This window comes from Protopterus annectens, chromosome 17.part0 (assembly GCF_019279795.1).
Source record: "Protopterus annectens isolate FY-2018-M chromosome 17.part0, PAN1.0, whole genome shotgun sequence".
NCBI classification, from domain to species: domain Eukaryota; kingdom Metazoa; phylum Chordata; order Ceratodontiformes; family Protopteridae; genus Protopterus; species Protopterus annectens.
The window spans coordinates 234,969,879-234,992,700 of NC_056751.1; the positions used below are offsets into that span (position 1 = coordinate 234,969,879).

Sequence of the window (22,822 nt, forward strand, 5' to 3'; positions counted from 1 at the left end):
GGGTAACCATATAAGCTTACAGTTTTCCATGAACTAACCAGTCTTCTTACTAGCAGCATCACTGAGTTTAGGTCTTGGGATGGGTGCATTCCACTTTGCAATTCCACAAACTATGACTTTTCACTGAATCGCCTAAGCAAGATTTTAGCCATGGTTTAAAGAGTAGCAAAATTCTCACCTGAAGACTATTTATTCTTAAAACATGTTTAGACACTGCCCACATTAATGCAAAATATCTTACAAGTAGACAACCCCAAATGCTACCTATCATTTACTATTAATATTACCTCTGCACCCGTATTTTTAATAACCTGACTCAATTTTCCCTTTGACAGCTGCCTATACTGTTGTTATGCTTTGTTTGCCTGATCTACTTGTGACTCAGTGTTACATTTTAAGCATAAAAAGAACCAGTCCTAGGATACAAATTTGTATCCTAGGACTGTTTTTTTTTTGTGTTTCCTGGTTTGGTCTTTTAAAAGTTTTTTACATTTTAAACATCTTACTGCAGGTCACTTTTTTTGTTCTCTTAGACCTCTTCAGATCTGGGTTTGAAGCTGAACTTTCCATTAACTGCCCCATTACATTTACAGTTTAAATCATTTTGGATCACACAAGCTACTGCATTTCTTGCATTCTTACTTGTACTGAAAGCCTAAGTACATAAGAATCTGTGTTGCACACGAATACACATCAAATCTAACCAAACATACCATTACATATCTGCATGGAGCAAGTCTCAGGGCAATAAAGAATAGCCAGCCAGCACTGGCAGCTGCTTCTTTTCCGCTGCATTTTTATAATGCCCAAGTCTCATTTAGTAGTATAGTCAAGTTGCACAATGCAATTAACATTACTGCATCTGCCTTAACTGCTGATTTCCTTGCTTTAATGTTTTCCATCTCTTATTTCATATCAGAATGGCTGTGGCATCTAACCAAACCTTCTCTAAAGCTACAGCTGATACAACACTAGATCATTGAATTTTTCAGCTATTCGTTATCTGAAACTGCAATGCCTGTGTTCTGTTAAGTTGTTCTAACCTTCAACAGAGTTTGCAACACTTACTACCATTTTCACCATGTCATCCCCATTATATCTGAAAATTAACTTGCAGACTACAGCATAATAAATAAATCACTACACAAGTCCTTGCTAGACATAAACTTCTAACAGAAGCATTATGGCACTGTAATATATAAATTATACCCTGCAATAAGTAGTGTATCAGAGATGCCTATGTCAAGTGCACATAGTGTAATTCCACTGTTTAAAGGTCTTAACACTTACCTCCACTGCTCAAAGACCTCAATGTTGAAGTCTCTAATTGCCCTACTCCTAGATTAGGTTAGGTGGACTTCCTGCTATTCAGCAAGGCACACAAATACAACAAATTCACTCAACCACACTAAGCTCGAATTACCCCAACTTTTATACAGCCAAGTGGACCCCAGTTGAATTTTACCTGCCAAAAAAGTAGGAACTGCTCATTAGTCCAAACAGCCAGGCATTAGACTAACTCATCAAGGCTATAATAATCTGTCTCAAGTTTAAAAGTACACACAGGCACTTGAAACATTATGATCTCATGGGAAAAAATGCAGTTTAAGGCATGAGATGTTTAGTCTATACTGTTTTACTAGCTAACCTATATACAGTTGTATAAATTGTATAACAGCTGAACAGTCAAAGCCAATTCTCATAGAAGCCATGCTACATGTTTGTCTCAGTCAGTAGCTTAGCTTCTCTTGGCATCAGGGCACCAAATTACACACTGTACAAGACCACCGTTAGAAAACACTGACTTCTACTGCTGCTATCAGGGTTCCTGTAGCTTACACTGTAGAAATAAAAAGACAGAAATGAAAGGTAGCACAAGTCAGAAATATCAATGCACCTGCATGTTACCACAGATTATCAAAATACACAGATTTTGTTTATTAACATTATGAATATATATTTGAAGTGCATTAAATCAGTACATACATCACTTTTCTTAGTGCACCATGTATTTTTTTACTTCATACAAAAGAAACAGACTAAAATAAATAAAGAACTTACCATCCAAAAGTATAACTGCTCCAGATCCTTTGTCAAGGATGTCTACAACTACAGATTCAGATGTCAAACTTCCTGGTTGGAAATAAAAACACACACCAAAAGTCAACACACAAACATTTTGTTCTAGCATACTTGTATAAGACACCAATGGCAGGGAAGTGTCTTAAATATAATCCACATTTATTCTTTTTCTATAGCATATGTTAATGTGTAGTAATCCAAAATACAGAAAAAAGCAAAAACATGCATACAAATCTAGCTCCTGAAATAGGCTCAGAAATTGTGGTACATCTGAGTCCCTTGAATACTTATTAAAGAACCCTACTCCACAGCACAACAGGATAAATCCCTAGCTATGACCCAGATTATTTAAGTCCAAACAGTGGCCTAGGCAATGGAGGGGTGAAAGTGAATAGCTGATGCTGGAAATATTGTGGGATAGGAGTGGTGGTTCTGGCATATGACATCTATCAACAGCAAGCAAAGGTATGGTGGATGTATGTGCCTGGGACAGCCACCAGGTTGGGGTTAGTGTAAACAGAAATGCTTTATAGCCTGACTCCAGGTCTGATGTGGTTGGCAAGCTAGAACTGCAGTTCTCTAGTCTTGGGGCAATTATGGTCCAGTTCTAAAACAATGAAGTCCCTTACTGGGGAGGGAAGTCAGAATGGACAAAGGCACTCCCTGCTCCACTGACACAAGGAAGGGAAAATGGATACTGGCAGGCAGCAAACAGTTCTGTGTCTACCTGGATAGCACCCCCAAACTTGTAAGCTTTTGTCCTTCTGTTAGACACTCCTCATGCACTGTGGGAATGAATGATGGGACAGCTGATGATTGTAAGACATATATAAAAATAAAAAATATTTTTATGCAGTACTATACACTATCAAATAATACTATTTTTGCTTTTAGGATTTTGCCTTGTGGATTTCTTTTCTGTCTCCAGTACAACAAACCTTTTAATAATATGAAAAATGAAATAAGTTAATAACGCATAAGTGGAGGTATAAAAAAAATACATCCAATGGCTTTTTGGGCAGCCCTTGGTTTGAACACAATGTGTTTTGCTTCTTAACATTTGGGGTTGATGTCTAGATAAAAGATAGCTTGATTATTTCTGCTTTAATAAATACAAATCACAATAACAGAATACAGGTTGTAAGCTTATGGACTCAGTCCTACAAGTAATGCAATATATCATCATTGCTTGGACCTGAAACTCATCTGTTTTAACAAGAATTGTCTCATGGGTTACCTACCTCAAGGTCAACAGCTCGACACTCTCTCACAAGACTGCTACTGAGAAAAGAGAAGGCAAAGCAACCAGTTTGGCAATGAACAACCTACCTAGAGAGCTTTTCTACATAATGATAAACCACTATTTTCACAAATCAATTACAAATAACTTTTACCACACTTTTTGCAACATGATACTAGTTAATGTTAGTGGAACTGCTGTTTATTATTTGCCTAGTCTATAGAACTGGCTGCTTCTAGATTGCTGATCCTGTGTTAAGTCAATGTATTTAAATAATTTACTGCCTACACCTAATTAGCTGCTGATTACAAATGTTTTATTTGACTATATGCGGCCTACAATTAATAAGCAAGTACAAATGCACGCATAACAGTTAAAACCTAAACAAAGTCATTTGCAATAATGTACAACTAAAATTAATGCAATAAAGTTGAAATTCACTTCTGTAGCCATCCAGCGGTGTACTCCTTGGCTCTAGATGATTGTCACTGTTGAAGTGACATCCCAACCCTATGTGCAAAAACAGAAAAAAGAGGTTGTGGGTGATGGATGGATGGATATGTCTGTCTGGTGCACACAAGCTGCTAACCATCTGACTTGAATTCAGAGCTGGAAATGAGCTGGAAATGCAGAAGTGAACTAAGTGACACTGAAGTTTTACAGGATTAAGACAAATTTGGCAGTTTTGAAAAGAAAGGTCATACTCTGCCTTTTTAGTAAAAATGAAATATTTAAACACAACTGTGTGAAATTTGACTTGAGAAAAGTAAATTTGCTACTCTGGGAAAGCACTGCAATTTGAAAGCAAAATTAACTACTGATGACACATCTGCAGATCTTGAAGCATAATGCTCTTTCAAGACAATACTCCAAGTCCAAGGGTATTATTTGAGGCATCTCAGAAGTATACAACTGCTGAAACAACAGCGCATCCTTCAAAATTCAAAATGAAAGCCAAAAGGAAATCTTGCCTGGGACTCGTACAAACTGAAAGCCTGTTAACTAGGGAGTTCCTGGATTATTTTGCTATATGTGTACAGAAGCACAGCTGGATGTAAGGACTCACAGACTTTATTCTGATCCTGAAAGCTTGTGACAGATTGAGCAGAGTATACACTTAGCTAAAAACTGTTGTGGTTTAGATCAGCTCAAAGCTATGATTTGCTGTAAATCATCTGTGCAGAACTTCTATTTTAAAAATTCTTGAGCTAGATGTTCCCGCTTGCATATTTACTCAAAGTCAAATAACTTTTGAATAGAGTTTTGCTACTCAGTTTTTAGGTGTTTGTGGCTGGTGATTAATTTGCTTATGAGCTTACAGGTTTGTACATGTACTGACACTATTAACTGTTTATCTACCCAGTGAAGAGTAACTGCTCATAACTAAATACTACCATTTTATTTTACGAGTGAACAGTAATTTGGATGATGGAGGTGCTTACCGTGAACTGGGGAAGGGAGATAGTACTGGCATTAGACAGGCAACAGTTACTCCCTTCTCAAAATATTGTGTGCATTTTTTTTAATTATTAAATCAACTTCACTGTAATTAAAACGACAATAGCCAATCTTATAAGTGCAGACTAATGACTTCTAATATGCATTAAAGACCAAGTCCAAATTATTCTAATCCAAGTTATTCTAATCCATTTTGGTTTCAAAAAACCTGTTTAAAGCAACACCAAGAAAAAAAGAGCATCAGAATGAGTTTGGGACATTTAACTGAATGTCTTCATTTAAGGAAAACATCATGACAAGTTTCACGTAGCAGCAGAACACATTGGCAACAGGGATTACCTGGAAATCATCTTACCTCTGGACTTGGGAGTGTTACCTTTTAGTTCTAGCAAATCTGGTTCCTTCATGAGCTCTGTCACACTGTCTGCTACTGGTGCTTCCAATGTCTTCCATTTCTTAGCGATGACTGTTTTAGCCATTAACATCAACAAAAAGAACAGAGCTATAGGTCTGCCTAAGGTTTAAGGAATTTTGCCCAGGAAGAGAGATCAAAAATTGTTCTTGGGTTATATAGGTTTGATAATTTCGGAGTCACATAAGTTCCTGAAGATATTTTTTTAAAACTTTCCAAATTGGAGCATTCCCAAAATAAATGGAAACAACCTCCTAAATGATAGTTTGTGCTTGTTTGCATAACAATTTTAGACAAATTTCAATTACTGTTGACTTCACTGAGCTCAGCCTAAAGTGGGTGAACTCCAAGAAAAACATGGATTGTACCACTGATCTGTAGAGAATATAATGGTGGCTATTACCTGCAGTAGCAGTGCACATTTACCTTACATCCTTAAAACCACTCACCCTTCACATACTAAATTAGCCTGCAGGGGTGTGAGTTACAGGTATAATTTCTGTAATCTTTTTAATGTTATATTTTTCTTTGCTATAAACAAGCTTGTGTCTATTTCTAATAAATGTTCAACACTGTAAGTACCTATGCACGCTACATACTTGTTCCGTCCCTAAATTGTTTATTCACACTATTGTAATTTTTTTCTCCTATGTATGTACACTTTTATAAATTTTGTATTCCTTCCAATATAATGTAAATATATTTTTTCAGTCTGATTTTCCTGGTGAACAAAGATGGATGACTGAATGAATAAATAAATACATTTAAAACCCACTCAGCCATACTAGAGCTTAGAAACATTTGCTCTCTTAAAGGGAATGCTCTGAAAATATCTAAACCAATTTATTGGGTATTCATGCCAGCATCTGCTATCTACCTGAAAAAAAATTCTCTAAAGTCTGCTCGGGATACAAAAATACCTATGAAAATGTGTCCAGAAAAAAATCCCAAACCTTCTAGGCTCTGCTGCATATCTGGAAGCCACAAATTGTCTTCAACTATTGCTTTGTAAACTGTGCTTCTACTCTTCTTTCCAAATAGTTTCTAACATCTGACTGATTCATATAGTTATTGTATGACATTTATATGCTCTACTATTAACACTTTTATTAACAGCAATTTCTGCTCTACATTTAACTAAAAACATGACCAGAGTTGGCCATTCACTTAGCACTTGCTTTCTGCCTATACATTGTTAACAAATCCATGCTACGGTAGGCGGTCTCTAACCTGCAATCCACAATTCTGCTTAGCCTCATCCCATTCTATAGACTTTCCTTCCCTAGTTATCTGTGCTCAATATCTTGATTTCTTTGCTAATTTCTTCCAAAAAATTCCAGATCCCTCTTGCCTATTTTCTATAGCTTGGTTGCAGCCATTCCTATAGGTAAACATCTCCCTTCTCCTTTCCTGTGTTACTTTAGTTTTTAGAATACCTCCTCCTCCTTTATGAATATATATATATATATATATATATATATATATATATATATATAGTTGCTGTTATTCTCCTTTAAGACTTGCATCCAAAATCCCAGTCTTTCACATTTCATCATGATCTCTTGTCACACTGACTTATAACCCTTCTGCTTGTATAATGCATATGAGCTTTAGCTGTATAGCTGTAAAATATCCATTCAAATCAGGTAATCTTAGATTACCTTGATCTATTATCTTACTTAAATCTTGCACTGTTCTCCCCCTCCGAAAAAAACCCTCCAACTCTTTATCATCACCCGTAACGTCATCTCTTGTTGGTAAACATATCCCTGGTTTGAATATAAAACTAATAGGATGAAAAACATTTCATTGCTTGCATCTTACTATCCATAATCAGTTTTGTATTATCTCTTATTTAGTCTCATCTCACAAATCCTTAACTGCCATAATAAAATTATTCAATCCATACATGTAAATATTACATCTTGTATCTCAATAAATATGGATATTGTTGAACTAATTCATACCAAAGTACATAGTTTGGCCTTTGTTTTATCATAATTTATTTTATATCCTGAAAATACTTGAAGTCTTAAATGTTCCACAACACCGAAATAGCCTTTTCTGGATTTATCAAAATAAAGCATAACAGCACATTCAGATAAAACAATCTTTTTTGATAACCATTATACTTTTGAATATGAGACTCCCTTTTTTTTTTTTGCTAATGGCTCTTAAATATAAAACAAGTAAAATGGAAAGGGACACTGCTGTCTGTCAGAGAGGTAACATCCCACCTTAATGTTTGCCTCTAATCCTTCATATATCCTCATTATTACCCTTATTATTCTATTAAGAATGCAGATGCTACTCATAAAATCCCACTTGACTATATCAAATGCTTTCTTTGCATCATAAGTCATCAACAATAGTGGTGTTTGCTTACAATCTGCTTTTCTCTGGACCATCATTGTTTTAGTAATGTTGTCAGATATTTCTCTCCTGTCACCAAAACTGATCCATATCAATCAATGCTGGTAAAACCTTTTCCATTTTCTTAGCAAGTACAGACATACACAATTTATAATAACAGTTTAAAGTTAAAATGGGTCCATATGAAGCTGGATTTGAAGGGTCTTCACTCTCTTTGAATAATACCTTCTTCCAAGACGCTAGTGTTTACCTCCCTTTAAAATCCTGTTAAAGTCTTTCAAGTTGGTATCATTTTCTTCCCTCCTAACCTCCAAATGTCCACAGGGATATTTATCTGTTCTTAGATACTTCCCTGTTGACTGTTCAAAATATTTGTCTCGTTGCTTCCTGTTTTAGATATTAACTGTTGAGCCTAGTCTTCCTCAAACCTTGGCTTAATTATATTTTCTGTATTTTCGTTCGTGCCTTTTCCTGCTTTCCCCATTCCTCTGTTTTACACAAACGATAAAAAAAATTCAAAATATCTCTAATATCTCTACAGGATCTCTGATTATTTTTTTATTTTATTTATTTATTTTTGTCAAAGACTCCCTAAATGCAGCTACATTTTTTTTCCATTTTCTACTGCTTAAGCAATCACACAATATGTTTTTGTGCTCAAGAGTTGCTACCAATAGAAGATTTAGGATTTTTGCTTGGAAGTGTTTATACAGGTATTCCTATATAACCAAGCAGACTCCAAAGAATTTTTCCTCAGGTAGACTGCAAATGTTGGGGTGTGATGGGAAAGAAAGAGGTTACTGGAAATATATGTTTTGGGAGTGTAATAAGTTTGCAAACATCAATAGTTCCCTACAGAGTACTCCGTCAGAAATACTGGGTGAGCAAATGTGTGTGACTAAAGAAATGTTTTTTTAAAGCTGGGATACAAGATCAGAATTGCCAAGACATAGTAATGCCTTGCTGAATTTAATTCTGGTAGGTGCCAAAAAAAATGTCTAGGAAAAATGGAACTCAAAGTCTAAACCAACTGTATTTGAAGAAATAAATACTGTAACACAGATTAAAAAAAAAAAAAAAAACTGGAAGTGGGATCTTTAGAAAAGAGTAGGAGTGAATTACATAGGAATAAAAATAGAAAATGTGGGGACAATACATGTAGAATAATGTTTTGGAGAAGGAGTGAGATTTAAGCGAAGGCAGGAATTGATCAATTTATGTAACTCTGGATTGATGATAGCTATATGGAAAAAAATGTGATGTATAATGTTTACTACCAAGGCAAAATACCTGGCTCTCATGAAGATGTCAATACCTAATGTGCTGGCAGCCTCTTAAGTCCACTGAATAAAGGACAGATCCAGAAAGAATTGCCTTCAGGTTTCTTTCTTTGACCAAACCTAACCTGCTGGAAAATTATCTAGGAAGTAACTTTGCTCCCTAACAGCCAGACAAGAAAATTACCTTTGCTTCGCCATGGAAGCTAACATGTCACCGGTAAGGAGAACTGCACAAAAAAAAAAGGGTTCCGCAAAGACACTTCTAATCCAAGATGTGACTGGCGCCCCAGGCCTTACAGCTAACCATATGATTTTTAGCTTTACTTTTTAATGTTTATAACTAGGAACATGCTTATATGTTTTGTTTTCCTTTATATAAATGTATGTTTGTCTATATCTTAAGTGATAGTTCAATAAAAGGTGTTAAAAAACAACTGCTTAAAAGCAACTTATTTACACACATACATGTTATTTAACTACTCCCGTATTTTCCCTTTACCACTCTGCAGTTGCACATCTTCTGGTTATGTGACATTCCCCTTCAGCAATACCTTAACCTTTGGCAACTCCTTTAAATAATTCATACTACTTTTCCATATTTCTTTCATGCTTATTTCTGCCATTTTTTAAATTTCATGGTCATTTTAGTCCACTCAATAGCTATTCTTTGTGAAGTAATTTCTATCTTCCCTAATAACTCTCATCTACTCTTATCCCCTACACATTCCTTATATTCTTGTCTTTTTATAACAGATAAATAGGATTGCATCACTGTCATTGTTTACACTACCCTGCATGACATGATATAGTTACTGGACGGGTCTTAATATTTTAAATTAAATACACATGCTACTGTGAAACACAACTGTATCCAGTCTGGCCAATTACTGAATCCTGGGTAATAATATGAAAATTCTGCTGGATTTCCAACTACAACCATGTTTAAAAAGGTCACACAGGAAAACCAATTGGTTAAAAGCGCAAAAAGAAAAATCTAGCAAAGCTAGAATTTCCACTGTGTGATAGCTTTACGAGAAAGGCTAACCCAGACTCTGCTACACTTTGCTGTGAAGGAAAGGTTAGTTTGCTTTTTATTTGTTGTATTTTGTATTACTTTACTGCCTTTTTATATTTTGAATACCGTGATTTGTTTTCTTTACCTTGTGTTTTACTTGTATTCTGCTTTTAACTGCATATTAAAACTTCAAAAGAGACCACAGCTCTGTCTCTTGTGAGTCAGGCAGAAATTAGAACTGACCAATTAAGGACTCATACATAAGATAGAAGAGGTCACTTAAGGTTAATCATTTGTGAACTGAGGGGGAGGAGCTATGAACGAAACCTTCTATTAAGGTGTAAAATAAAACATTTCAAAGCTTTATTAAAAGGGCTCACCCAGACTCTGCTACACTTTGCTGTGAAGGAAAGGTTAGTTTGATTTTTAATTGTTGTATTTTGTATTAGTTTACTGCCTTTTTATATTTTGAATATTGTGATTTGTTTTCTTTACCTTGTGTTTCACTTGTATTCTGCTTTTAACTGCATATTAAAACTTCAAAAGAGACCACAACTCTGTCTCTTGTGAGTCAGGCAGAATTTTTCCCCACCCTGTTACTGTTGTGTTGTTAAATACCACTGTCTTTCTAGTTGCCTGCCCCTTATGTTAATTTGACCATATATCTCATTTCCTCTCTGCTTTCACTGGCTTGTGTGAGTAAGCACAAAATTATCATTTTGTGAAATCACTCCCCTGATTCTTCAACTACTTACATTTGTTGGCCATCCTACTTTATTCCATAGTACCAGAATACAAAAGTGACCACCCCCTTTCAATCTATCTTGCCGTTTTAAAAATAGTGACTCTCCACTAAAACTTAACTTTTTATACAGGTAAAACTCAAGTTACAAACTTTCACATCTAACTTATCTTGTGCACACTGCAGTCTTTAGGATAAGCCATTTTTTTCATCTTACCTTTAAGCATCCCTGTGACTAGCACTTGCCCTAATACCTGCTGGAAAGCACTAAAAAGCCTTAATCTGATACAAACACTCAACTCTCCTTGATAATAAGGAAAAATTAATCATAGGCACTAAACAGCCTATAATTGCAAAGTACCTTGCTAAGGTAAGAGAAAACAGCTCCTGTACTTTACAAAAAAAGGCATCAAACCAGGCATGTCCAAGGGTCAGCTTCCGATGAATTCTCCTGTCCACATGGTGAATCTGGGCATACTGGGGCAATGCAGCAATTGCCTCATGTAGAGAGACAACACTCTCCTCCTACCACCCAACACTACAACCTGTGAGAGATGCACTTACATAGCCAAATTGGAAGCAAAGCTCTCTCCACCCAAGATTGTGCTAGACAGTCAAGAGTAGAAAGTTAACACCTGCACTACACCTCAAGCAAAACATAGCTCTTCTAAACCCACACCACCAACACTTACACATAGCAATACTAAATCCACATATGCGGAGGCCCTTAACTGTAACCTGCCGAAGCAACAAGGACCTCTGAAGATGAAACGCAAACAAACACCAATCACAACCAAAGTGTCACATAGCTCACAACATCAGTGTGCCACCCAGCAACAGCCCCTAAGGCAAGACAACGTACCTAACACTTTAGTCATGGGTGACTCTATAGTCAGGCACACTGATGTCCCACTCACCAGTCAGCTGCCTGTCGGGTGCCAGGAATCGCAACATAACGCATGCACTCAAGTCACTCCACAACAAGTACAAATAAGACTCTGTCATTGTCCATGTTGGAGTGAATGACTTGAGACGTACTTCCCTGGACTACATGAAAAGAGACACGGAAGAGCTCTCGGATCATGTGTCCCAGGGCAGGTATGACCCTAGCCCTGAGTAGCATCCTGCCTTCGCCCAGAATAATACCACAGTATAAGGACAACATAATTGACTTCAACAATTGGCTAAGCTTCTGGTGTCATTCAAAGGGGATCCAGCGACATGATCGACAAACCACAATGCTTTGCCAGAGATGGTCTGCAACTGTCTCCCCTGGGATTCAGGTTACTGGCTAAGGCTCTTGCCACCCCTATAGTGCCTTTTTTAGGCAAAGTTCAAAGGACAAAACCACCACCGTAAGAGGTACAAGCATGTAAAATTTGAGGGTAATGCTACTCAATGTTAGATGTCTAAACCTCAAAATGCACTCTCTTGAGGCACACCTAAAAATGGAGAACATTGATATATGTGCAGTTACTGAGACTTGGTTCAAGGCTTCAGAGAGCACCCCTGCAATACCAGGCTACAACTAAACCACGATCGAAACACTGAAGGTGGAGGAGTGTCCATAGTCACCAAGGATATTCACATCACCAGGCTAGTTGCCCAACACAATGCATCTGAAATTCTCCAGGTGCAACTAATACTAGGTAAGACTGCAATCCAAATTGTAGCTTGCTACAGATCCCCACCATGCCCCAAGATTTTCACTACACCTTTCTAAACATACTGGAAAATATTAAGATACAACCAAACACCCTAATACTGGGTGATTTCAACTACCCTGCCATTAACTGGGAAAACTACTTGTGTACCAACACCTTAGACCAACGGTTCTTGGAATTCATAAATTCCAACACCCTGGATCAACTAATCCATAGTCCCACCAGGGGTTCCAATATCCTAGACCTGGTCATTACCAACATGGGAAATCGATGCTCCATACCTATGGTCACCCCCTTGTCGGTCAGGTCAGACCATAAGCTAATCACCCTTAACATCCCACATCCCACCCCCCAGTAGGGAAACCTCCATAAAAAACTTCTTCAAAGGCAACTTCATGCTACTCAAGTCAGAAGTGACAAACTTCATGACACCCATGCAGACGGGAACTTAAAGTTCGACTGCTGAGTACTACACTAAGGCACTGTACGAGCACATCCACTCCTGCATGAATCGTGCCATCCCCAATAGAACCAAGATGCTCTCCTTCAAAAAAAGGAAGCCAATCTGGTGGTTACCTGCCATAAACAAACTTTACAACAAAAGGAAGAAACTGTTGCAGAAAAGAGGAAAATCTCAGGATGCAAAAAACTCCCTTATCAGCCTCAATAAGAAGCTGAGATCCCTCATAAAATCCTCCAAAGCTAGTTACGAAAATAAAATTGCCAAAGATTCCAAAGACAACCACAAGGCATTCTATAACTACGTCAAGAATCTAAATGGCAATGCTCAGATCTGCTCTGAGCTACAACAGAATGGCATTAAATATACTGATCCCAAGGATATTGCCAATATCCTGGCAGATCGATTCAGTGCCAACTTCAGCCCCCTCTCACCCCCTAAATGGCCCACCTCAATACTGGAAGATTGCCAAATTCTGGTAATAACGACCACGCAGGTAAAAACTCTCCACAGCTAAGAATACAGCATCCATGGGACCAGATGACATCCTGGGCTGTGTACTACATGAACTACAAAAAGAACTGGCACCTCACCTTAGTGTCATGTTTAATCATACTCTCACCTCAGGCTTCGTGTCCACTGAGTGGTGCACAGCTACAGTTATCCCACTCCACAAGGGGGGATCCACCTTGGAACCCAGGAACTACCACACCATCAGTCTGACGAGCCTGATCTGCAAGGCCATGGAACATATTATCATAGAACTTATAAACAAAGACATTGGCAACCTTCAAACACTGGACCCCACCCAATTTGGGTTCGTGAAGGGATTGTCTCCTGAAACTGACTGACTTATTTGAATCAGTCTCCAGAGCCATGGACGAGGGTAAGGATGTCCATACAACCTATCCGGACCTCGCCAAGGCCTTTGACACCATTCCTCACTCTTGAATCACAGATAAACTTATTAAGCTAGGCATTAATCCCTATGTCACTCGATGGGTTGCCAACTGGCTTACTGACAGAACCCATACTGTAAAAGTAGCTGACTCCAAATCCAGCTCCAGACAAGTGACAAGTGGGGTATCGCAGGGTTCATTCTTGGGACCGCTCTTGTTTGGCATGTACTTCTCTGAAGTACTGGCCAACACTAAGGGTTCTGGCTAATAAAGTTCGCAGATGAATGCAAACTGGGAGCCATTATTGAATCCTCAAATGATGTGGGCACTCTACTAAAGGGCCTTAAAGAAACAGATGCTTGGTGCCAGAGCCATGGGCTCAAGCTCAGCACCAAGAAATGTATAATTATCCTCTTTGGGAAAAAAACATTTACCCGCGAATCTATCTCTCCAGCATGTCCTGTTTATTGTGGTAACAAGGTTTAGGTCCCTAGGTGGCAGAACACTAAACACCGAAAGTGTGATAGAAGACTTAGGGACACAGGTGGGCAGTGGTCTCACCTTCGATTACCACATTGCCACAACAGTCAGGAAATCCTTCTATGTGGCAAACCTCACCACTAAGGGCTTTTCATCCAGAAAAAAGGAGGTCATTGTCCCACTGTACTCATCCCTCATTAGACCCATTATAGAATACAACGCGACACTTGGTATGTACCTCTCAAGACATCTGCAACAACTGGAAAGGCCACAGAAATACCTCACAAAGATTATTACTGGCCTCAAACAGATGCCCTATGCAGACAGTCTAAAAAAACTCCAGCTTTACTCCGTCATATACTGTCTACTCAGAGGCGATCTCTGCTTAACATACAACACCATGTCAAACCCAGAGCTATTGGACATGCTACACTTAAAGAAATCCCAATCCCTCAGAATCACATGCTCCAGGGATCTAAACCTTGTCAACACAATAAACAAAACATGCTGGAGGGATAGGTTCCTGACCCAGAGACTCCCCAGACTCTGGAATAGACTGCCCATACATGTCAAGCAGAGTGCCTTTTTGGCCATCTTCAAAAGGAACCTTGATGATTGGATGGGAGAAAGGAAATTCACCTAGGGGATCACGCCAGTTGCCCTTGCTAAACAGGGGTCCAGGGAAGTAAATAATGTGGGATGAAACAGCCAGGGAATTGTTATGGCTAAACTTGCATAGGCCATACGGCCGATAGCCTAGTACCAACCTATGAACCTTAAACCTCTTGAATCAGAGGCAACATGGGATATATGTAAAGTACCCTTTGAGGATATCAGGTTTTTCAGCTAACTGGCAATTTTGAATGTCCATGACTTTTTTCTTTTACTTTGAAGTCTTTTTATGGACAATTTCAGGCCAATAAAGCCAAACCCCTCTAGCTGTGGACTTTCATATGTCTGCCTTCTTATGACATCATCAGCACAGCATAAGAGGAATGTCTGACTTTTGGAAACACAGGGTAGTCAAACCCAACTGATATCCATAAACCTAAGTGTGTCTACAAAATATATCAACCAACAAACTAAAACAATGCTTAAAAAGGTCACACAGGAAAAACAATTGGTAAACCTCTTGAATCAGAGGCAACATGGGATATATGTAAATCACCCTTTAAGGATATCAGGTGTTTCAGCTAAATGGCAATTCTGAATGTCCATTACTTTTTTCTTTTACTTAAGTCTTTTTAGGGACAATTTCAGGCCAATAAAGCCAAACCCCTCTAGCTGTGGACATGCATGTTTCTGCCTTATGACATCATCAGCACAGCATAAGAGGAATGTCTGACTTTTGGAAACACAGGGTAGTCACACCCAACTGATATCCATAACCCTAAGGGTGTCTACAAAATATCCCAACCAACAAACTAAAATGAGAAGTTATGTACCTACCATAAAGTTCCATGTTAGTTGTCTTCTCTCGCCTTCTTTCTTGCTTGATGGGTTCGGAGCCGAGGCACTTGCTAAGCTCGAGAGTCACTTTTACCAGCTCGAGGCAGCCCCATATCCCATGATGCAAGGCGGTAAGTACCCAGATCTCGTTTGTTGTCTATAGGCAATAACACCTAGCATAAAAAACTTCCCAAAGGAAGAAAGAAGGAGAGAAAAGCCTGAAGGATGGTTTTGGAGGACCAGTACTGTATGGTCTTAAGAAGCATTCTTCCATGTAGAGAGAAAAGGTCTGTCCAGGCCAGGGGGAAGGAGGGAGGGTCGCAAGAAAGAAGGCGAGAGAAGACAACTAACATGGAACGTTATGGTAGGTACATAACTTCTCAATGTTAAGTTGTCAATCTCGCCTTCATTCTTGCTTGATGGGACCGCGTCCCTAGCACCTCTATCCTGGGTGGCTCAATGGAACAGACTCTTGAGAACTGTAGAGCCAAAACTGGCTCTGTCCTTGGAGGCCAAATCCAATTTGTAATGAGAAACGAAGGTATGAGGAGTGGCCCAAGTGGCTGCTGCACAAATAGTGTCTAATGGAAGTCTAGCTTGAAAAGCTGTGGAAGTGGCTAAGCTTCTGGTTGAATGCGCTTTAGGTTTCGAGCACAGCTGTTTTCCCCTGAGCTGATAAATTTCAGAGATGACAGAAGAAAGCCATCTAGATAAGGTCACTTTTGAGACAGGAAGGCCTTTTTTGTTATCAGCATAAGACACAAAGAGCTGATCGGATTTCCTGAATTGTTTTGTTCTGTCCAAATAATATCTGAGTTGGCGGTGAACATAAAGATAATGTAACTTTTGTTCCGATCTGTTTGAGTAGTTTGGTAAAAATACAGGAAGATCAATAGCCTGATTCAAATTACTCTTTGAGGCGACCTTAGGCAAAAAGGTCGGATTAGTTCTCAATGATACTCTGTCTTTGTGGAAGACTAAATAGGGGGGGCGAACAGAGAGCATGAAGTTCAGATACCCTCCTAGCGAGTAATAGCAACCAGGAATAAAGTTTTCCATGAAAGAAATTTCAGGGAACATGAAACAGCTGGCTCGAAAGGAGGAAGAATCAAGGATGTCAGCACTAAATTTAGGTCCCATTGAGGAGGAGGACTCCTGATTGGAGGTTTCAGGAGAAAAATTCCTTTTAAGAAGGCTCTACAAAGCCTGTGGGACATAATGTTGTGATCTGCGAACCCGACATGAAAGTTAGAGATAGCAGCCAACTGAACTTTGACCGTGGAGGAAGAGGAGCCCGCATGAAATATTTCCGCTAAGAAATCCAAAACTGCTTGTACTGGAGCAGTAAAGGGATCAATATTTTTAGCTTTTGCCCAACAAGAAAAACGTTTCCATTTGCTAGTATAAATCCTCCTAGTAGAGGATTTTAAGGAAGCTACTATGATGTCTCTAACAGGATTAGAGATCATAGGAAGCCTGGCTAAGGAAGGAAGTGGAGCAACCATGCTGTGAGGTTGAGAGAAGGGATAAACCGGTGCAGCTGACCCGATTGGTGAATCAGAAGGTCTGGCACTGGGTCCAGATGCCACGGCTGCACCAAAAGGTGACGATGGAGGAACGGAAACCAAATTTGTCGACGCCAACAGGGAGCAATGAGAATCATTTTGGCTCTCAAAACGGTGGCTTTCTGGAGTACTTGAGGAATCAGTGGAAAAGGAGGAAAGGCATAAATAAGCCCCTGGGGCCAATCCTGGGTTAGAGCGTCTCTGGGGGGATGGCCTGGCAGTGGGAAGAGAGAGAAGAAGTCTGGGCATTTGCTGTTTTGGGGAGTAGCAAAAAGATCGCAACATGGGCGGCCCCATTCTAGAAAAATCTCCTCCACTATAGATTGTTTGAGAGACCACTCGTGAGGCATGAGAATAGCTCTGCTCAATCTGTCCGCTAAAATGTTGGTTTTCCCAGGGATATGCGTTGCTACCAGAAACCGATGAGAGGAGATCGCCCATTGCCAAAGTCTGAGAGCTTCTCGACACAAGGGGTAGGACTTGGTTCCGCCCTGCTTGTTGATATACCATACTACAGACATGTTGTCTGTGTGGACTGCAATTGTCCCCAAGGGAAGAAAGTCGTTGAGGGCTTGCAGCGTTAAAAGCACTGCTCTCATCTCCAGGACATTTATGTGCAGGTGGTATTGAGCGGTTGCCACGTCCCATGAACCATCCTGCCCTGATAATGACCCCCACCCGATCAGGAGGCGTCCGTAGTGACAGTGGCTACGGGGTTGGGGGTACAAAGGGTCTGCCTTGGTGAATCTGGGGAGAAGTAATCCACCATGAAAGATGATTCCTGCAAATTTGTGTCACCAGTATTTGGTGACGATCGGAAGTTGTTGGTAAGACCAGTGAGTGAACAACATCCACTGAAGCAGGCGCATATAGAAGCGGGCCAGGGAAGAAGGGTAATGGCCGCAGCCATGAGGCCCAACACCTTTAGAACCATTCTGGCTTGTACTTTTTTGCTGGCTAGGATGATCCTCACGTGACTTTGTATATCTGAGATTCTTTGGTCTGTGAGGGTAGCTGACATCCGAACAGTGTTTAAGTTTCGCCTATGAAAGTAATAGACTGGCAGGGCAATAAGGAGGATTTTCGTAGTTGATCGAAATTCCCAATTGAGTGCAAAGATTTATTGTGTAATCCCTGGCTTGAAGAAGTTGATGCCTGGTGGTGGCTGAAAGGAGCCAGTCGTCGAGATACGGAAACACCTGGAATCCTTGGCGTCTCAGGTGAGCCGTGGCCACTGCCCTACATTTGGTGAACACTCTGGGGCTGTAGTGAGACCAAAGGGCAGGGCTCTGAATTGGAAATGACTGGACCCCAGCCGAGCGGAGAAACCTTCTGGGCGTCTGTGAATTTTATGTGACAGTCGCATCCTGAAGATCTATTGAGCACATCCAGTTGTCCTTCTCTAGGAAGGGCAGAATTGACTGAAGTGTGACCATTCGGAATCTTGTCTTTCTCACAGACTTGTTGAGTCTGCTGAGATCCAATATTGGTCTCCAGTCTCCCGTCTTTTTGGGGACCAAAAAGAACCTTGAGTAGATTCCGGGCTCTGAATGGTCTGTTGTAACTGGCTGAATGGCTCTTTTTTGTAGAAGTTTTAATACTTCTAACTCTGCAATTTCCCTTAGACCGGGTGGGTACATCTGGAAGGGAATTTGAGTGAGAGAAGGGACTTTCCTCGAAAGGAATTTTGTAACCCTCAGATATGATCGACTGTACCCATCTGTCTTGAGTGAGGGAATGCCAGGCTTCTGGGTACAGCGATAGTCTTCCCCCGACTGCCTCCAAGGATGGACAGTCGGGCAACATCTCAGGGATGCTGAAAGGGCTTGTCAGAGAGAGGCTCTCTGCTTCCCTGGTTTTGTGGACCCCCTCTGCCTCTAGAGCGGCGTCTGTTATTGTTACCCCCTCTGCCTCTAGGGGTAAACTGACCACGTGTATCCGGCGTGACTCCTTGGGATTTGCGGAACCACATTTTGCCACCCTTCTGTCCTTTAGGTTAAGGTCTAGAAGGGGTGGAAAAATGGACCCCTCTGACAGAAAGAGTCTTGCCGTCCTGCTCACACCTGGTCAATGTATCCTTCACTTGAGGGCCAAACAAAGCTGACCCATCAAAGGGAGAGTTTGTGAAGGACGCCTTAAAGGGATCTGCAAAATTACAGAGCCGCATCCAGGCTTGGCGTCTAAGAGCCACACCTGTACCTGCGGCCCTACTCGCTCCATCTGCCGCATATGATATCAGTCGCATGGAGGAGTTAACAATAGAATTAAGGGTTCCTAGCTGCGAAGCAATTTTTCTTGAGCCCCTGCAGCTGTGGGATCCTGTACTACTTCACCTAGCTCCTTAAGGATGTCCCTTTGGAGTCTGGTGAAGTGACATAAGTAGTTCAGCGAGCGCATAGCAAAGGTCGCTGAAGAGAACATCCGCTTACCATACCTATCCATGGTCCTAGAGTCCTTATTAGGAGGATGGACAGGTACGGAAGGATCTGCAAGTTCCTTCTTAGTGGCAGCCGCCACCACCATGGCATCAGCAGGGACACCTTTCGTAAGGAATTGCTTATCCGAAGGGGCAGTAATAAATTTAGACGGCCTCCTAGGAACTGGCTCTACAGAGTCAGGAGCAGCCCAAGCCTTCCGAGCAATAACCTGCATAAGGGGGTCGAAAGGCGGAGACACCCAGGAGGTGGAGGCCTGAGATCCAAATGCCTCTAGGTATACCGACTCATCCTCAGAGGGATTATTGGAGGGCCAGTTTCCCCTCTGTTTAAGGAGTTCTAGGATGTCTGAAAAGGAGACATCCTCAGAGGGGGATCTTGGGGATCCCTCCGACTCATCTAAGTCGGTATCTGAAGTGATAGACTCAGGGGAGTCTATGTGTTTCCTCTTACAAGTCCTCTTGCGCGGAGGATCCCCTGACTGATCAGGAGAATCCTCGGAAGAGGGGGTTCTTCCCAGTGGGGAAACCTGAGGCGGAGGATCTCTGGGTCCGGGAGCAAGAGAGATGGCAGAGATATCGACAGGCACCGTAGAGGGAGGAGCTAAGGGAACAGACTGCTGGCTGAGTCCAGTAGCCAGCACACTCTTCATCACCTTGAAGGCTCCCCTCACAGGGAGGTCCGAGAGAAACCGTTCCGAAGAAACCGGAACTCCAGGGCCCACCGAAAGGGAAGACTCCGAGGCAGATGTCGGAGCCGAGCTCACCAAGGCCGAGACTCCAAGGGGAAGAGTGGGGTCGGACAAGGGTCCGATGCCACTCACCCCCTCGGAGGAGACCAGGGAAGCCCGACCACCGAATCCCTCTAAGGAAGGTCTCGAAGAGGAGATAAGAGTAGATGCTGAGGGATCAGAAGGGGGGGTATCTGCCCCTCAGCCATAGCAGAAACTATTCCTGAAGACTCCAGCTCCAAACTCTGAGGTGGAGTCGAAGGAGGAACTGCAATAGGGTGTGGACTAATAGTCGTCTGTTGAGACGGACTATGTAGCATCTGGGCCAGTGCCTGTGATTTCAATAATCTACTGACCACCCTCTCTAAATCATGGTCAGAAAGCCTGGATGACCTAGATGATCGGCTCCGATGGCTCTGTTCCGAGAGGAGAGGTGAGGCCGGGCCCGAGTATCGGTCCCAAGGAAGGGGACCTGGACCTCTTCCTCGAAGGAACCATCGGAGCCGACGAAACCATCGATGCAGTCGGAGCCGAGGACTTTTCGGCACCGACAGAAGGTCTCGATGCATCGGCTCCGGCCGGAGCCGATACAGACATAAAAGTAAGGGTGTCGGAGCCGGTCGGCGCCGACACCGAAGCCTGAGCCACATGGTGGTCGGAACCAGTCGGAGCCGACACCGATGTGACTGAACCAGTATCAGCACCGATAGCCATAGGTGCCGAAGGTTTATGCAAACCAGGATCGGTTCCAGCCATAGCCGATCTCGACTCAGAAAGAGTCGGAACCAAGGCCGCAGGCTTAGACACAGAAGCCTGGGCCTTGGAAGACTTGGAAGTCTTGCTCGGAGCCGACTTAGCCGGAGAGCCCTCCGGTTTAAGAAGACCCCTTAAAATTAATTTGTTTCTCCTCTCCTGCAGGACTCTCTGGCTAAAGGAATGACAAATTGCACAGGAGTCCTGCAGGTGGAGAGGTCCCAGGCAGTATAAGCAAGAAGTGTGACCGTCTGTCAGAGACATCTTCTGACAGCACGAGTCACACTTCTTAAAGCCTGAGACCCTTTCCTTGGACATGGTTGCAGAAAACACACACAACACAGTCCCAAAGAATAAGTTATCCCAAAAAAAATATAGATAACTAACCTCTCACACACACACACACACACACACACACACACACACCCTAACAAGGGGGGGGATGGGAGGGGAGAAGGCCTGACTAAAACAAATTAAGGAGTGAGGAGATTTTAGTCAGAAAAGGGCTTAATATATACTAAAAACGTTAATATAAAGTTTAAAGTGAAAAAGGGGCAAATATAGTATTATATAAAACACTTACCAGGAGCTGGCAAAAGGAGGACCTCATCAGCGAAGCGGCAAACGAGATCTGGGTACTTACCGCCTTGCATCATGGGATATGGGGCTGCCTCGAGCTGGTAAAAGTGACTCTCGAGCTTAGCAAGTGCCGAGTCGGAGCCGAGGATCAGCTCCGAACCCATCAAGCAAGAATGAAGGTGAGATTGACAACTTAACATCAATGTTTAAAAAGATCACACACAAAAAACAATTGGTAAACCTCTTGAATCAGAGGCAACATGGGATACATGTAAATCACCCTTTAAGGATATTGGGTGTTTCAGCTAAATGGCAATTCTGATTGTCCATGACTTTTTTCTTTAACTTTTATAGGTTCATAGGTAGGTACTATGCTATTGGCCCAAGGGCCTTAGTAAGCCTAGCCAACAAGGTTCCTTGTCTTACGCCACCCAAGAAAGTTAATTTCCTGTGCCCCTGTCGAGCACAGCCACAGAAGTGATCCCCGGGGTGTATTTCCTATTTCCCATCCACTCATTAAGATTTTTCTTGAAGAGTGCTAATGAGAAACTTTGCTTGACATAGATGGGTGGCTTGATCCAGAGTATAGGAAGTCTCTGGGACAGGAATCTATCTCTCCAGCATGTCCTGTTTATTGTGGTAACAAGGTTTAGGTCCCTAGAGTGTGTAGTTCAGAGGGATTGGGATTTCTTTAGGTGTAGCATGTCCAACAGCTCTGGGTTTAACATAGCTTTATATGTTAGGCAGAGATCTCCTCGGAGAAGGCGATATGCTGCAGAGTAAAGCTGGAGTTTTTTGAGATGGTCAGTGTAGGGCATCTGTTTGAGGCTAGCAATCCTCTTTGTGAGGTACTTCTGTGGCCTTTCCAGCTGCTGCAGATGTCTTGTGAGGTACATTCTAAAAGGGGCGTTGTACTCCATAATTGGTCTAATGATTGCCGAGTAGAGGGGAACAATGACCTCTTTTTTTCCTGGATGAGAACCCTTCTGTGATGAGGTGTGCCACATAGAAGGATTTCCCGAATACTGTGGAGATGTGACTATCAAAGGAGAGACTACTTGTCCACCTGTGTCCCAAGGTCTCATCACACATTCGGCATTAAGTAGACTGTTGTTTATGTGGTAGTTCATGGGTACAGAGATTTTACCAAAGGGGATGACAATGCACTTTTTGGCACTGAGCTTGAGGCCATGCCTCTGACACCAG

At 41.4% G+C, this 22,822-nt stretch overlaps 1 protein-coding gene across 1 annotated transcript in view; it reads right to left on the reverse strand.

Annotated features, from left to right (window-relative positions):
- Nucleotides 1-22,822, reverse strand: part of HSD17B4 (hydroxysteroid 17-beta dehydrogenase 4) — a 1,616,359-nt gene that overhangs the window by 623,258 nt on the left and 970,279 nt on the right. The window contains exon 15 of the mRNA XM_044059338.1: nucleotides 2,062-2,133. Within this exon, the coding sequence (XP_043915273.1) occupies nucleotides 2,062-2,133 (72 nt within the window). The remainder of the gene's footprint in view (nucleotides 1-2,061; nucleotides 2,134-22,822) is intronic.